Source organism: Alligator mississippiensis, chromosome 2 (assembly GCF_030867095.1).
Source record: "Alligator mississippiensis isolate rAllMis1 chromosome 2, rAllMis1, whole genome shotgun sequence".
NCBI classification, from domain to species: Eukaryota; Metazoa; Chordata; order Crocodylia; family Alligatoridae; genus Alligator; species Alligator mississippiensis.
Window position 1 is genome coordinate 4,680,166 of NC_081825.1, and position 16,039 is coordinate 4,696,204.

Sequence of the window (16,039 nt, forward strand, 5' to 3'; positions counted from 1 at the left end):
ACGGGCCAAGCCTTTGGTATTAATTGGCATTACAAAAGGCAGATGTAGTCACACAGCAGTAAAGGGAATACTAGCTCTTCAGCTGCATGTAATCCTCCACCACGCATCCCAAGAAACACAATGGTGTAGCACCAGGAGACAGAATTACGCTTCCAAGCTAACTGGGGGACAACAGCATGCCTGAATTTCAAAGTCACGCGTATACAAATGCACGTTTACAGCTACCAATTCTTGCACGCGCCGATACCTACCACGCTAATAAAGGTTGGAGTTTTTCACAAGCATGGACTTGCGCGCAAACAGAGCGAGGTGCATCCGCACACGAGCAGAGCAACACCGCTATCTCATCATCACGCTGCACTGACGGCTCTACTGAAAACAGCCCCAAGCTGCTATACTTCTATTACCATAATTGATCTTTTCCTTCAAGCACCTGAGAGCTCCACCTGGTCCTAAAGGTCCCATTTCAAACCTGGTTGATAATCCAGGATGGGGAAGAGGGGACATTACGTGTACAAATGCTTACTTTGAAAGTCTGCTCCCTATTTTTTTGGCTGAATCAGTCTCCTACAACTGAGAACATGCAATCCTCTAACAAAGCTTTAATAGTAGAGGACTCAGCACTGCCTGGATTTTGGGAAGGGATGTTTGGGGTTTTAAAAGGTTCTTTTTTCCATTCACTAAAAAGCTAAATCGAGGCCATTAAGAGAGGCCATCTTTGCAGGTCACCTAAAGTACTGCTGGGGAAGCTCCTCTGGCCAGCAGCCCTGCCCTCTCCTCCCAGCTAGGTGCAATCCTTTCTTTTTGAAGCAGGTTTGGGAAAGCAAGTGAAATGCAGACTCCTTTGATCTATCGTCGGCAGCGCATTAGGCCTGAAACGACAGAGCCTTTATCTCTGAGAGCAGGATGACAGGCAGCTGGACAGCAAAGAACATTTCAGACTGGAAAGTTCAGAAACATTAATAACTTTAGGGCTCCTGGTAAATCAACCCTGTGACCTTTTGCTCCTTATCCTGTTTTACCTGACAAATGGCGAGATTACAAAGCAGAGAACGACAGGATAAACAAAAGAAAGCCTTCAAGTTATCTCCAGCCACTTGTGTCTGAGGCAGGCTTGCTCTGTACTTAGCTATCTAGCATGTCAGCTCCCTGAAGCCTGTCCTGGCAGCGGCTTGGCAGGCCCCTTCCCACCCCACAGCTCCCAAACCCGCTGATGTTGAGTGCGTGTAGTTGCCCTTACCTCAAGTGGGCTCAACCACCACACTCCAGGACCTGTGCCCACCCACAGATCACCCCCTTAAATGCCCCTTTACAATTCGGGTCCCAATTCCACTAGACTCTGGGCACATTAATCTCTTATTGCTATCAAGGGGACTAGTCAGCAGTCAGCACTCTGCAGGACCTGGCTCCTGATGACATTTTTAAAAGGCCCACAGCCAGCTGAAGCCTCACACTAGGTCCTTCTGGCCACAGTGGTAGGGTTGCTCTTTCTTGACCTTCCTTAGATGAACATGGTGCTTTGTTAGCGTGGGATGGTGCCTCTCAGATATTGCTTGATCTCTTCTGGCTGGTTCTTTATATGGCTTCTAGCATACTGTATCTTGGGTTTGAGCACGGCCATAAGCCACAGCCCAAGGAGCTGGTATCTGGACATCAGGCTCTTGACTCAGGCCCGCCTCTGGTTGGATGCTCCATTCTTGACACCAGCGGTGGTTTATTTCTAAAGCTCTCCCCATCTCCCCTCCCTCGCCCACCCTGCTCGGAGTTACTTCTTGCCAACAAAGCAATAAAAAGGTTAAATACAGCCAAAGCATGAAAGAAGCCAGACCTGTGAAAATTCACAGCCGGTAAAAGCAAACCAAGGGTGTAAAAGACACCGCTGCCAATGGGAGTGAGGCCCCCCTGCTCCTTTGATCCCACAGTTTCACTTTGCCCTAGAAGAGCTGGAGCAGCACAGGGACAGCAAGCACGGGGAAGATGTGGGGAAGAAGCCTGCAGAGACCGATGGTGAGAAAAGGAAGATGCACGTTCAAAATGAAAAGAAAGCAGGCCTGTTACATGCAAGAACAGAAGTGAAGCCTGCAGCAGGTCCTGACAGCCAAAAGCCCTTTTGTCCTGCTGGTGAATGATGTAAGATAATCATAAGATCATCCTCTTAAGCACAGAAGGCATTTTAGACTCCTACAAAGGTGGCCACTCCAGAGACCCAAGAGCAGCAAATCTCAATCAGGGTGCTGCGGCACTGGGGTGCCATGAGATGCTTAGGGGTGCTGCAGGGTAGTCATGCAATGTTAGCACAGTTTGGCGTGCAAACACATACACGTGACTCTCAAAAACGCAGAGATTCGTAGATTCACGGCAGCCCTGAGAAATGCCAGTTCAAAACTTTCACTCATTTTTGGATTATGGAAAAATACTAGAGCAGGAGTCGGCAGCATACGGCCTTGTTGAGCCCCCGGATCCAACCCACAGAGCCCAAGAGCTTTGGCTATGCCCGTGACCAGCTAAGCTGCGAGATGGTATGCCAGGGCTGGGCAACTTCCAGCTGCACCCTGCTTCTCCCCACTGCAACCTCTCCCCAGATGCAGCATGGGTCCAACTCCAGGAGCTGCACTGGGACTTGGTGGCTGGAAGCTACGTCCACGCAGCTGCTGCTTCTCCTACCCTGCATTATGGAAGTGGTGGCAGTGCGGACGCAGGTTCTGGCTGGCCAGCCCTGGCACAGCTCCCCACTGGCTGGGAGCAGCATGCATGCCCCAGGCCTCAGTAACGAATGCTTCTGGCAGAACAGGAAAAGCTGGTGGCGTGCAGATGCTCCTCTGGTGCAGATGGTGCTTTCTGCAGAAGGTTATTACACCAGTCTCCCTCATGCCGCCTGGAATAAAAGGCAGACCACTCCGAAAATGGAGGGTTTACTTTAGTCACTAACTTCACCTTTAAAATCAGCAACGACATTTTAACCATAACCGCGATGAACCACCGATGCTTAATGACAATGCTCAACGTTGCCACGGTGTTTCAGAGCTTCAAAGGGCTTTCTTTTTCAGCTCCCTGATATTATGCTGTCTGGCTCCAGACTCTCCTTTGATGCACGAATACATCAATTTGTGACACAAATAAGGTAAGTGATGGGTTTCAGTATGGAGAATGGCATCATTTCCAGAGGCTTTTAAGTGTTGTTTTCTTAGTAAGCAATGTGACCCACCGTGTTTTCCGGGCAGAAAATCAGCTTCCCCACTTAAGACACGCACCGCAGTTTTGGGGGGCTAACTTTTGGGGAAAAGGTGTGTGCACTATGCAAGTAAATACGATATTCAAATATTTCACTTCTAGTTCTATGTTGGGATAAAGGTGCTAGGTGAGCGCTGGGCAAGTCAACTAGGGATGATACTAATGTACGTACGAGACATACAGAACAGCCATTCGCACAGCCTGCACACGGGTATACTTCAGACTCCAAGGTGGGTTTATCCACAAAACAGGTAAAATTTGAGCAGGATTCCTCACGCTGCCCAACCAAGAGGCTTCAGTCATGACCTCTGGGTAGACCTACACTGTAGGGACAAGTCAGAAGCTCAGGTGTCTCAGACTGATTTGGTGATGAGCCACGATGAGACGACTTGCTGACAAAGGGCCAATGCGCATTCATGGGTCCTGGTCATTTTTGTGACACGGAGTGGACAGGGAGAACAGATCTCAGTCCACCCAAGTCAGCAATTAGTTGGTAACAACTTCTGGTCACCATGGACCTGGGTGCTCAGCATACGGTCTTGAAGTATAGCATCTACTGTGAATTCTCTCAAGTCACCAAGAATGAAAAGATTTCCCTAACTTCCTCTCATTCCCTGGAGTAGGACCATAGTATTTATATTTACTATATTAAGGATTTTTAACCTTTGGTCTCATCTGAATCCCAGCTACAGCTTGTTTGAGGCTCTTTCTATCCGTGCCATTCACTGCAGTATCAATCCTTTTGTTCTCCTCTTTCCAGCAGCACAATATGCTGATTTCTAATGCATACCTGAAAAATCAATTTAGAGACTGAGAAGCAGGATGTCCAAAAAATGGAATCCTTGGTTCGAATCAAGCCATGATGTAAAGACCGACTATTTCTTGTACTGCAGATCCTTGGAGTCAACTTCTGCAATCACTTATACATGCATAACAGATTTCAATGGGCCTACACACGCGAGTAAATTCACCGTTGCTTAAAAGTGGAATTTCAAATGATTTAGGTGCACAAGCTTCACTGACTGCAGCGACTTGCACTCCTAAACTTCTTTGGCACCAAAAAAAAAAATCTGTACTTAAGTTTTTGCAGAGATCGGGCCTTACGTTTGTAAGATCAAAGTGCTGTTCGACATAGAATTGACACATTTAATTTTCCACCTACTGATTCCAAGAGGAATATCTTCAAAATGAGAAATTCCTCTGGAGCTGGTGGAATCTGTCCAACAAGTGGAAATTTTTCAGGGGAGCTACTTGGGAGGAAACTTCAGGATGCATCTTATACAAACTTGTTCCAATGAAGAAATACTTAAAAACTGAGGGGTTTTTAAAATCAAATTAGTCAAGGAAAATAAAAGAAATGTGCATGTGCGCACACACACAGACACACTGTTTAAAACAAGAATTTAGTTTAAATACTTTAAACATCTTTCATAATCACGTCAACATAAAAGGAGAATATTTCTGTCCAACAAATACAAGGAGCTGGTTTAGAATAATAACTTAAAAAAATATGAGCCATGTTTTCTGCCGTAGGGTCTATTCTTCAGGAAAAGACTGTAGAGTATTTAAGAGAACTGTCTGTATTAATGACAGCTGATGTCCCATATCCCATAGCAGTAGCCATGACCTTCATGCCTACTGTGATTGACAGCCTGACCCCAATCACTCCAGGGTGCAAGGTAAATGACAACCAAGGAAGAAAAAGAAAGAGAAAGAAAGAAAACTTGCTGCCGGCTTTGTAGCCAAACTTCCTAATAAAAACTAATTCAAACTGTCAGGATGAAATGAAGAAAGTGTCAACAGGGGTTTTCAGAGAAATATTCGGTGCGTTTGGCTGGAAAAACCCAACAGCTCGGCTCCCTCCCCCCGACCTACCCCAACCCACCTCTCCAAAAAAAGGCTGAAAAATCCAATGTTGAAAGGAATGTTAATAACTTGTCCATGGGGAAGCCCCGAGGTGGGACCCAGGAGAACACTTTTCTTCCATTCTCTGACAAACCTAATCATCTCTGTAATGGTTAAAAGCATAAAGCTCTTAGTTGCGCTCCAAGACAAGCAGGGCTGGAGGAGCGAGATGGATCTGACATCTCTATGAAACGGAACCATCTCGCAGAAAGAGCAGAGGGCAAGGTGGCTTCGGAAGCCAAAATATTTAATGGCGACCCACGGGGTAAGACCCTAGGGGCCCACCAATGAGAATACCCTGCCATCCACTGCAGGATGATTAAATGCCAGTACTGACGGTGAGAAACCCCCCCCTGGATCTTAGCTTCCATGGCAGAAAAAAAGTGGACTTCTCCAACAGCTTCTCTGGTCAGCAAGGAAAGCAAATCAATGCCTACAAAGCATTGCACACGCGCTGGGAAAAGCTTAAGATATGGGCACCCCGCAGTCCCATGACTGCAAAACCTAATATCAGACCCACTGATACGCTGCCCAGCCTCCAGCAACAGTCAATAGCTGCAGCTACACAAGGGGAAGACAGCCGAATGCAGCAGAGTGCCTAGCTAGCTGCCCACTGTACAGACCTAAGGGATGGATGGTTGCCCCTTTGCATGAAGAAGTCACTACTTGTTAAGTCTATAACCAGAGATTTAAAAAGTCCCATCTTGTAGTAATTAAATAATATAATTGTTCTCCAGACTTATCACACACTTGCACCTTCTTGGGAAAACTGCATTAGGGCACCTGGGCAAAGAGGAAGGCTAGTAAATAATATTTTCTTGCATGCAGCATGCCCAGAATACAAGCAAACCCCTGGTTTTTAACAGACAGCTTGAAGAAAAATAGATTTCTTGCCTTGTAGTACAGGTAAAGGAATAGAGCTGGCGCACCAGGTCTGGGGCTGCGTATTCGGTCCACCCCTGCATGCCGGATCCTGGGTCACGTGCCAAGTTTAAGGCCATGTGCCGGGTCTGACCCTACATCCCGGCCATATCCAACACGCCAAATCCAGCTGCAGCCTGACCCTGTGTGCAGGCCTGATCCAGCATGCAGATCCACATCATGCAGCAGAGTGCGGGCTCCCCAGGGGTCCAGACATTTGGCAGCAGGAATGGCAGTAGCATTAAGAGCCATGGGAGCCAAGACAATTAATCTGCCACCAATCCTTGCTGTCAAATTTCCAGACCCCTTGGGATCCGTATTTTCCACATTTAATAAGGACCCCAATTCCCCCCCAGCTGGGTTGGGGGTAGGGAGGTGCATGTTTTATGCAAGAAAATACAGTATTCAGGATTTTTGGAAAACAGATTCAAACCTTGTTTGCTTTATTTATAAAACCCCAAGGAAAAAAACCCAAGATGTTACCTATCTAGAAGGAGCTGGAATTTCTGGAGCCGCAGAGCTCAATGAAAACAATGCTCTGACTGCAGCGAGTATTTAGCAAAGACAGCACGCGATGCAAGTGACAAGTCCAGCCCTTCGGTTTCCAACCTTGGTTTCTATTCCTGACTTGGACAATACTGTGCAACCCTGAGCCAGCCTCTTGACTGGTCTGGGCCCGAGTATACATGCTACACACCTACCTCACAGGCTGGACAATGGGGAGGGTTGAACAGGAAATCTCTCCAGCTGTTTAATTCTTTTATTTTTTAAATACTTTTCTACCAAGCTAGGCCTGTGGGTACACCTCTTCCCTGCCAGCAAATGAAGGAGCTTGAATCCTTTGGCTGAAGTCAGCCCCTATATATAAAGGGGATTATGGTCTTACCCTTGCCAAGTGAAACTTTAGGAGTTCTTCTCCAAGACTGTTTCATGAAATTCATGAATTTATTGAAATAGCCAGCTGGAGAAGTTTCTCCTTTAATCCATGTAGTAGAGGCCTGGGGTGGTAGCGTTTTGGCTGTCCTGAGCTTAGTTGTCCAGATGGTTGTCCTTGGCCCTAGACCAGTAACTCTTAACCAGGGTGCCATGACACCTGGGGTGCTCTGACAAACTTTCAAGGGTGCCACACAACATTAGCACAGATAGGTGTGCAAATAGGACTCATAAGATCAACCCAGAGGTTTCAAATAGGAGTCCATACCATTAAGACCACTCAGCCCCACTGTGGCCTTTTACCGAGTTCTTTCTACAGAAGAACTGCTCTACTGTTTTCTGTAGGCCAAAAAAGTGAAAGCAAAGAACTGACATTATCGGAGGGGTGGGTGCCTGGAGTCTAAAACAAGGGGTACTTTGAGTCTAAAAAAAGGGTGAAAACCACTGCCCTGGACAAACTGGTTGCATAGCCAGATGCCTATAGAACTATTCCTGACCTTTCCAAGACCTCTTTAAAGCAGTGCAGATGTTTGCTGAGAGGGTCTGTGGGGAGGTCCCGTTCTGAAGAGGCACAGGTGGATATCCGATCTAAATGGGGAGAAGGGAGCTGTGCACGGACTCCGCTGGTATTAAGGAGCAGGGCTTGTTGCTGTCCTCTCATAGTACACATAGGACCAAGAAGGGATGGTTTAGTTATTGATGAACCTGCTCTGAGCAGGGGGCTGGACTAGATGCCCTTGAGAGATCCCTTCCAGCCCTCCTTTCCTATGGTGGGGTGCACTCCTGGTTTTGACAATATGCCTGTAATGCTACATTGCCACTTTCACACAGCCCAGTGGGGAGTGAAGGCAACAAAGGGAAGGGTAGGAGGAATGGCCCGAAGAGGAAGCCCTGTCTAAAAGCGTCCCTCGGAGCAGGATAAGTGGGGCAAGTCTGAATTTTCAGGAGTAAAGCCATTATGCAACATCCCCTTGGCTCCCAAAGAGGTTGCACTGGGGGTTTAAGAATTCGGGTGGAAGCTAGTTGACCTACAAGTTCCCAAAAGAGGAGAAGAGTTTCATAGGCCATCCTCTGTACTTCCTGCCCCTGTACAGAAGAGGATACCCACATTTTTAGTTTCAACAAGCTCCTCACCATCCTTTCAGAAGCACTGTTCAAGACAGATGCTCAGCAAAGTCTCAGCCTCCATGTCTGATAGTCTACTCAAAATGGCCATGGTTACCTCTCTCCAGTGGGGTCAAGCTGCACAATGCAAACAAGTCAGAGATGTCCCAGAGGAAATGCACCAATTTTTTACTAGCCACCAAGGAAGCCAGCAAGGTACCGTGCTCTTTTCCTATAGAAAGCAGCAGGACGCTTATATGTACATAATCTCCTATCACAACAGAGGGGAGTGTGCCATCTCCATCCTTCCGCTTGGAGGAGGCAGTTCCAAATCAGTTTGACTGACAGAGGATTAAGGAAAGAAATGTTTATAAAGCTTTGTGAGATTTTCCAGAGAAAAGAAATAGAAACTACAAAGTTATCTTTGTATTTCTGTGAGTAATTGTGGGTAGAGTCATACTTTACCTCAGATGAAGGTCTTCAGAGAACTTCAGACAGGCGTAGATGAATTCCTTAATCTGACTGTAAACTTTAGGCACAAACTCGGAAAAGGGGAACTTCTTTGGAAATGGTTGCTGTAAAGTGCAAGAGAATTCAAATGAGCCCCGCAGCAGACACTCAGCGGAGAGAAACTCCTCACGGCCAAGCCTGGCGAGGGAGCCGCTTTCCAACAATGCGTTCCAAGTATTCAAATTAATTCTAATATTCAGCTAAGTTGAGCAACGAAACAAGCAGCCAGCATTTATTTTATATTATATAAGCTGTTCAGCCAAGTAAAAGATCAGATAATCACTTACAAATGGCGCAGCGGTGTGTAAAGGATTTGGATTCTGAAATGGGCCTGGAAGGGAACGTGCAGCTCAAAAGGAGCAGGCGGAAGAAAGCCACCCCCATGCCCATCTCCCGGATCCCTGACTCGCACTGGAAGACCCCACAGCTTGGATTTCCCACCGTGCCCCACACCAGACACTTTCCTCAGTCTCTTTCCACCATTTCTGTTTCCACCTCCAATAGCGGAGGTCTCGTCCTTGCAACAAAACTCTCCTTAGCTTGGATTCAACTACAGCACAGATGGCCCTGAGAGGGAAAGAAATTCAACCCTAGGTTGGAGGGGGAATGGACTTTTTAAAGCCTGAATGCTTAAAGAGGATTGAAAAAAATATCTGCCATTCATAATTATGTTGCCCAGGCTGGGAGCATGCTGTCTACCAGATGTTGAGTCCACAGCCAAGCACGCTTTTAAGAGACACTGGTTCAGTCAAATTTGGCCCTTCTTTCACATTTTGTGAAAACAAGCTTTTACAAAATCCAGGATGTAGCTCGCTTAGAAATCTGAAGAAATTAAAACAAATAAATAAGATCAATCCAAACATTTCCTTAAAATTAAAGTAAAATTCCAGTGGGAGCAGATATTTTTACATCTCCCTTGTCTTAGACTGCAAGCGCTGCAGACCAGGGTTTGCACATAATGCTCTGAAAGCAAAAATGACTAGACACCAACAAATTATTTTCTTCATCCAAACCGACAAAAATAAGCTGGGGGAAGCGCACTTGAAATGCTTCCCACGTTAGCCTTAAATGTTGGTAACAACCAAGAAGCAGCAGCGGACTTTTAATGGTACACAAAGGAACTTTTATCCTGACAGGGGCCTGTTATAAGCTTTCCTTACCTTTTCAAGTTCTGCATCCTGGAAGGGGAATTGCCCTACAATCTTCTTATAAATTTCTTCATTAGCTACTGGTATAGGACTGTAGTTATCCGAATCAAGTATATTTCTGTAAAACACAGAAGAACAATTACAGCGAGCCTCCATGGGGAAAGCATCTAGTGGTGTCGAACGTGACTTTGGGTGGAAATTTGCTCCTGTGCAGATGGGCTAGCCTCACCAGCAGGACAAAGGTATTTGCAAACAGACGATGGAGTAAGTTAATGGTAATGTTGTAACACTGTACTACAATACAAGAAACAGGTGCCACGAGTTGGCTCATAAAGACTTAATTTGAAACAGCTGAAATAGGCTTAATACTGTCTCCACGGCCCGTGATTATAGGTATTGTCCTTACCAAAGTGGTAGCCTAGGCCTTATTCAGGTCCCTTCCTCCTGCCCCCAAACACACACCCCTCTGGACCCAGTTGAGGGTGCTTTGGACCTTGAGAAATTAGAAGCAAAAGCCCAAGTAACATTTTCCCCAAAGACGCAAGCTAAACTGTTGAGTACTGTAGTCCTCCAGTGATCATTTATGAACCCCCATAGACCCAGAAGGACAGGTAAGTTCCCCCACAGATCGCTGTAAATGAAGTGTCAAGAGGCTCAGCTTATGGCACCACAAAGCATCATGGGATACATTCCCAGAGTTCTTCTGATGCCATTAATACGTGTGGCTCTCCTCCAAGCATAGGAAGTTGGGTATGACTTGACAACAGGCGTGCTTGCTCCTGGATGCCAATTATGCAAGTCAACACTATCATGAAGGTATCCTACGTAGAAGGCGGTCCAGGGCACAGCGTACGTTGATGTCACACAGTTAGCATGTCCCTCTATGAGATGTGTGCTATGGTGTTTTTGTATTTTCTTTCCCTGTCTCAAGACGATAGTTCACAGGCAGCGTTATAGAGGCCAACATTTACATGCAAGCATGTTACAAGTAATCCTTTGAATAAGAAAAAAAATTTGACGCACGTAACATCCACGTGCATTATTCAGTGTATTTTTTCTTCAAAAGTTTCATACCTGAAAACTCCTGACCATTTCTTAAGGAGGGTCTCACTGTATTGGTCTCTGATTTCCAACAGCATGTCAAATAGCTGGTTTACGGGGAAGCCATATCCCTGCAATTAAAAAAAAAGGCACCCAAGTTCAGTGAAGAACTGCCGACACTGGAATTAAAAAGTCAATTCTGCTCTTCTCAAAGTCACCAAATTTACACTGCTCTAAAGACTGGATGGCCCAGGGATATGGAAACTATGCAAATGATTTCATTCCTAATAGCCAATTCAAATTCAACCCAGATTTGTAGTGGCTGAATACTAATGGCTTAAGAATTGCTATTTACTAGGTCATACCATAGGTCCATTTGACCCAATATCCTGTATCGCAGGGCAGAGAATGAATGCTGAAAGGGAGAGTGAACAGGGGATGACCAGGGTTTCCCCCCCTATTCCTCTTCCACTTATAGCCTCCAGCATTTAACGGCTAGGAAGTTCCCATTTAGAAGCCATACTCCTGGCTTTAGTTAGACAAGCTTTAGTTAAAGCACCCCAGCTCATTCTGAAATGCGGGGATGCTGAATCCACGCAACGCAGAGGCTGCTGCAGCGCACTAATTAACGGAGTCTGCTCCGACATGTGCTAATTAGCATGCATCGGAGCAGAGGTCCATCACATGTATAGCTGCCCATGGACACTGCCCGCAGGTTGCGCGTCCCGTGAGGAAAGCAAGCTGGCTTCCAGACCGTCAGTCTGGCACCTGAATTCATCCCTCGCCAAATGCAAAGGAAAGCAAGCCAACACGGCAAGCCGACATCCATCAACAGGTTTAAATCCTTTCACAAGAAATGCAAACAAGAGAGGGGAACATACCTGGAGCGTGTCTGCAAACAGCACTATGAGGTTCTTCAAGTCTAAAACCAGGTTCGGGTCAGAACAGTACGACTAGAGCAGGGGACAGGGAGAAAACAAAAACCGGTTTTAATTTCTACTAATAGAAGTTGGAGTCATTCTTTCAGTAATTCCTCATAGCAGGTGATAATGCCGAGACATTTGATACAGCCTGTCTATCCGCAGGCTTTTAACAAGCCTTTATTACACATTGTGATTTGTCATAACAATAACAAGTTACAAATACCGATACATTATTTTGTTCCACAACAGGTTGCACTTGGGACTCGACATGATGAATAATCATCTAGGATGGAGCACAGCTGCCCTCGTATAACCTAAAATACCCAGGAGTTTCAGTTTTCAAGCGTAGGATTAAGGAGGAAAAGGTAAAAAACAAATAATTATGCTGACAGACCAAAGAGAGTTAGCATTACCTACTACTGAATATTAATTACGTTGCATTTAATGTTAATAAAGGTATTGCAAAACACACAATACCCCCAAGCTCCCTTTATGAAGAGGATCATCATTTTTAATGGGAGGGCTCTGGTGGCATCAGAGGGAGAAACCAAACTGCTTGGCTATTAAAATTAATGTCCAGATTTTGATGCAAGCAACAAGGGTTTACAGCTGTAAGATCTCAGTCTAAAGACAGCATATCGCCTACTGACACAGCAGACCAGAATCACAAACGTCTCGTGTAACACTGCACATCATCTTTACACTAGCAGACAACTTTGCTAAAAGGTGAAATATGCAAAATGTCAGACTCTTACCAAAAATAGAACCACTATTCATACGCTGGAAAAAGAAACAGATTTAGAGCCCATTGGAAACTCGAGAAGGAAGGACTCTATTAAATCATCGTGAAAGATTGAAAGAGACATTTTCCATTTCACTGTCCAAAAAAAAGAAAGAAAGTCAAAGAGAAAGATGGTGCCCTAAAGCTATCAGGAATGATAAAAGATGTCCCGCTGAAACGTAAGGAAGGAATCCAGGCAGAGATTGGCTGAATAGAAATATCTGAAACAGCCTCACTAATGTGACAGCTTCCCAGCAAATCCGAGTACCATGGGACGGACACGATGGGTCTCTGTGCACACTCCTGTAGTTGCGTATAAGTGCTGATGGACTGAACACAACTCTGATCACTAAAGACCTCTTTTTATTGCAGATTAAAATTCGGCAACACCAGTCAGCACAGCTTGTCACACCATCAAACTTGCTGGAATTGAGAAGAGAAGCACTTTGATTTGCTTCACTCTCATGGTTTGCACTGCCACCAAAAGCCCCTGGATTAAAGGGAGCATGGCTTTATATTAGTAATATTTGCATCTATTTTTCTCTCAATTTCCACATTAAAGGAAGGGATGTTAGTGTTAAGCGAAAAGCTCTGACAGCATCCACCCCACCCAGGTGAACAGTGGTAAAACACCCTCCAGTTCAAAAGAGGAAAAAAGCCCATGGGTACAACATTTATGGATGTATGGCAAATTTCCAACATTATGGCACCCATATGCAGCCTTGCCTTTAGCACATTTGTTATGAAATGCATGCCGTAAACCCTTGAAAACCTCACACCACTAGCATTTTCTGCAAAGAGGCTTGTGTTTCAGGAGCCACGGTCTGAGCACCGCTGGCTGATCCCCATCAAAAGAGCTACCATGCTTTGGAAACATTTGAGGACCACAGGGAGATGCTGTATTTAGTCAAGGGCACGCTGAGAGCAACAGGTCTGTAGCATGGGTTCCCCAACTATGAGGAAAGCTGCACTGCTATTTTATAATGCAATTCAGACACGGCCACTACGACCAAAACTAAGCGAATGGAAAACTAAAGGTGGTTTAAAAGTAAAGCACACTATACGCTTTTGAGGCTTTCCTGTCGCACAAAAACAGTGGACCTAAGAAATAAGCCAGAAGCCATTCTGAAACGCAGGGGGCTTAATATATGCGACGGTGAGGCATTTTAGTTAGAGCAGCTGTCTGGGAACCGCTCTAATTAAAACACCTCCCTCCCCACCTGCAAGCACATATACAGGCAGCCTATGTGCAGCTGGATCCAGTAAGACATACCTGCCATAAACTGACCCAAAACACCTTCTCCCCATTTTCAGAAGTCACCAGCTGTCATTGAGAGTAGCTGAATATTATTTTAGTTTCACCCAGAAAGAGAGGCTGTTAATTTTAAACTAAACTAATTTCAGAGTAACGTAGGAAAAAAAAAAAAAAAAAAAAAATCAAAAGAATTGTAAGCAACCTAAAAAAAAAAATCTAGATTTTTCTTCTAAAACCTTAGACCAATGGAACTTTTTCTTCCCTTAACAGCACGGAGACACTGAAAAAATTCCCTTTGAAATGTTTGCGACTGGAACAGGGCAGCATTATGCTAGCACGAGAAGAAAAGTAAGACTGACTAGCACTCGTTTTGCCCAAACAGACAAACGCCAGAAGTATAACTGTCGCACGAGTGGTAAAAAGTAAATTTAAATTCTTTTAAATCCCTTCAGTTTTAATCGTCCAAGACACTAACATAGGAAAGGAAATCTACATGTTTGTTTTTAAAAAGCCATATGATTTTTAACTTGGCAGTGTCTCGCGCTGGCATTGATTTGAAGGGAACACCAAGCCGGTCTGTATCTCAAATAGAGATATTAGTCGAGTAGAGAACAAGCTGGGGCCCTCTGCTGGGGCCTTTTAAAATGACTGACCAAATAATGAATTAACGATTTTTTTATTTTTTTTTGGCAAAAATCTAGTTGGTCAAATAAAAGATAATCACCTCCACCACGAGTCCCAATGGCTTTTGACCAAATAATGGAGAGCTGAAATGAGGATGCAGTCTTCTGAACAGATGAGGATCATTGCAGAAGATCCTGGGGGATCCAGGGTTCACAGACCCGAAGAAAAACTTCCCGAAGACGCCACCAGTATCTCCACCCCAAAGCACCCAACAAACTGACCAACCCGCCCCAAGCAACACTACAATAAAAAATAAAGCCTTCCAAAGCATCAGGTCATACTCATGGCAGGAGCCGAATAATCTGTAGCTTTTACTTACCGAATGTGTTCTTAGGGCTGCGATGGTTTTTGACAAAGCCATTTCCCACAGCTCATCAATGTAGGCTCTGTTTACCAAGCCCTGGGTTGTATGCAAGATGTGATCTTCAACTACAAAAAAACTAACAGGAAAGAAAGTGGCAGAGCAGTCAGAGCTTAGAGTCCATGACTTCCATGTGGTTTTACAAACATCGCATGCAAATGACTTGCAAAACGAGCAAAAAACCTCAAATCACCAGCTGTATAGAGAAAAGAATTATGTAACTAATGTGCAGGCATCTCTCCTAGCCATATGACTATTTTGCTTTACAACACTGAGTTAGTTATTCGGTCCTTCCAAGGTAAAGTTGTTCTCCTGAAATACTGTTTTTGCATTTGGACTGTCGAAATGGGTGAACTGTAATAATCTTGCCCCATTTTACTCTGGCTTTTTAATGTTACCACCTTTTAATTTTACACACTAAAAAAGCAGTTCAGAAAACAAAAAATGTCACTCTTCCTAGGAACGGGACTCTGTGCATAGAGAGGGACAGAGTTTTCATCCACTATTAATTGAAGTTATCTATCTAGTTGCTTAAGACGTACTCCTGATTAAAACTGCATCGGTCCAGCCAGCAGCAATCAGAGTATAGTTGTGCCACTCCAAAGAAACCTCTGCTATGTCTCTCTTTTACTGGCATTTCTTCTAAGCCAGTTTACATCTGTGAATGCAGTAGAAAGCTCAGTCCATCAGAATAAAATAATTGTCTCCATTTCTCCTGTTGCCAAACATGGTAGCAAATCACAGCAAAATTGTGCATAACACATTAAAAAAAGGCCAATGCACAGAATCTAGACTGCAAATCTCTATCCAGTGGGGAACATTTAGCCATGTGTCCTAAAGCAGGGGTGCTCAACGCATGACACGTGGAGCCACATGATCTGACCAGCCAGGCTCCCCATGGGTCTGGAAATTTGGGGTGGGGGTCATGGCAATTAGCACTGTCACCACCCCGTGGCCCAAATGACATGACCCTATGCACAGGGACCCGACCCAGCACCATGGGGCTGTGAGCAGACTGGGATAATGGGGACCCACGCAGCGTGCACAGGGCTGGGGTGGCTGGAGGCACCAGGGCCCCCACTCAGGCAGGAGGGCTGAGGGAAGAGGCTAGTGAGCCCCATCCAGCACGTGCCACCCCAGGCCCAATCCAGCTGCAATATGGCATGTCAGATCAGGCCCCCAGACTGGAGGCAGACCCTCCCTGCACCACTCTTCCAGCCTGTGGGGCCAAAAGCTTGGGTA

The 16,039-nt window shown here is 45.3% G+C and overlaps 1 protein-coding gene across 5 annotated transcripts in view; it reads right to left on the reverse strand.

Annotated features, from left to right (window-relative positions):
- Positions 1–16,039, reverse strand: part of EXOC6B (exocyst complex component 6B) — a 404,537-nt gene that overhangs the window by 159,654 nt on the left and 228,844 nt on the right. For all 5 annotated transcript variants that reach the window (XM_059721415.1, XM_019495636.2, XM_019495635.2 and 2 more), the window contains exons 11-15: positions 14,756–14,876; positions 11,675–11,746; positions 10,827–10,924; positions 9,765–9,870; positions 8,560–8,669 (exon numbers count right to left, since the gene is read on the reverse strand). In XM_059721415.1, the coding sequence (XP_059577398.1) occupies positions 8,560–8,669; positions 9,765–9,870; positions 10,827–10,924; positions 11,675–11,746; positions 14,756–14,876 (507 nt within the window). The remainder of the gene's footprint in view (positions 1–8,559; positions 8,670–9,764; positions 9,871–10,826; positions 10,925–11,674; positions 11,747–14,755; positions 14,877–16,039) is intronic.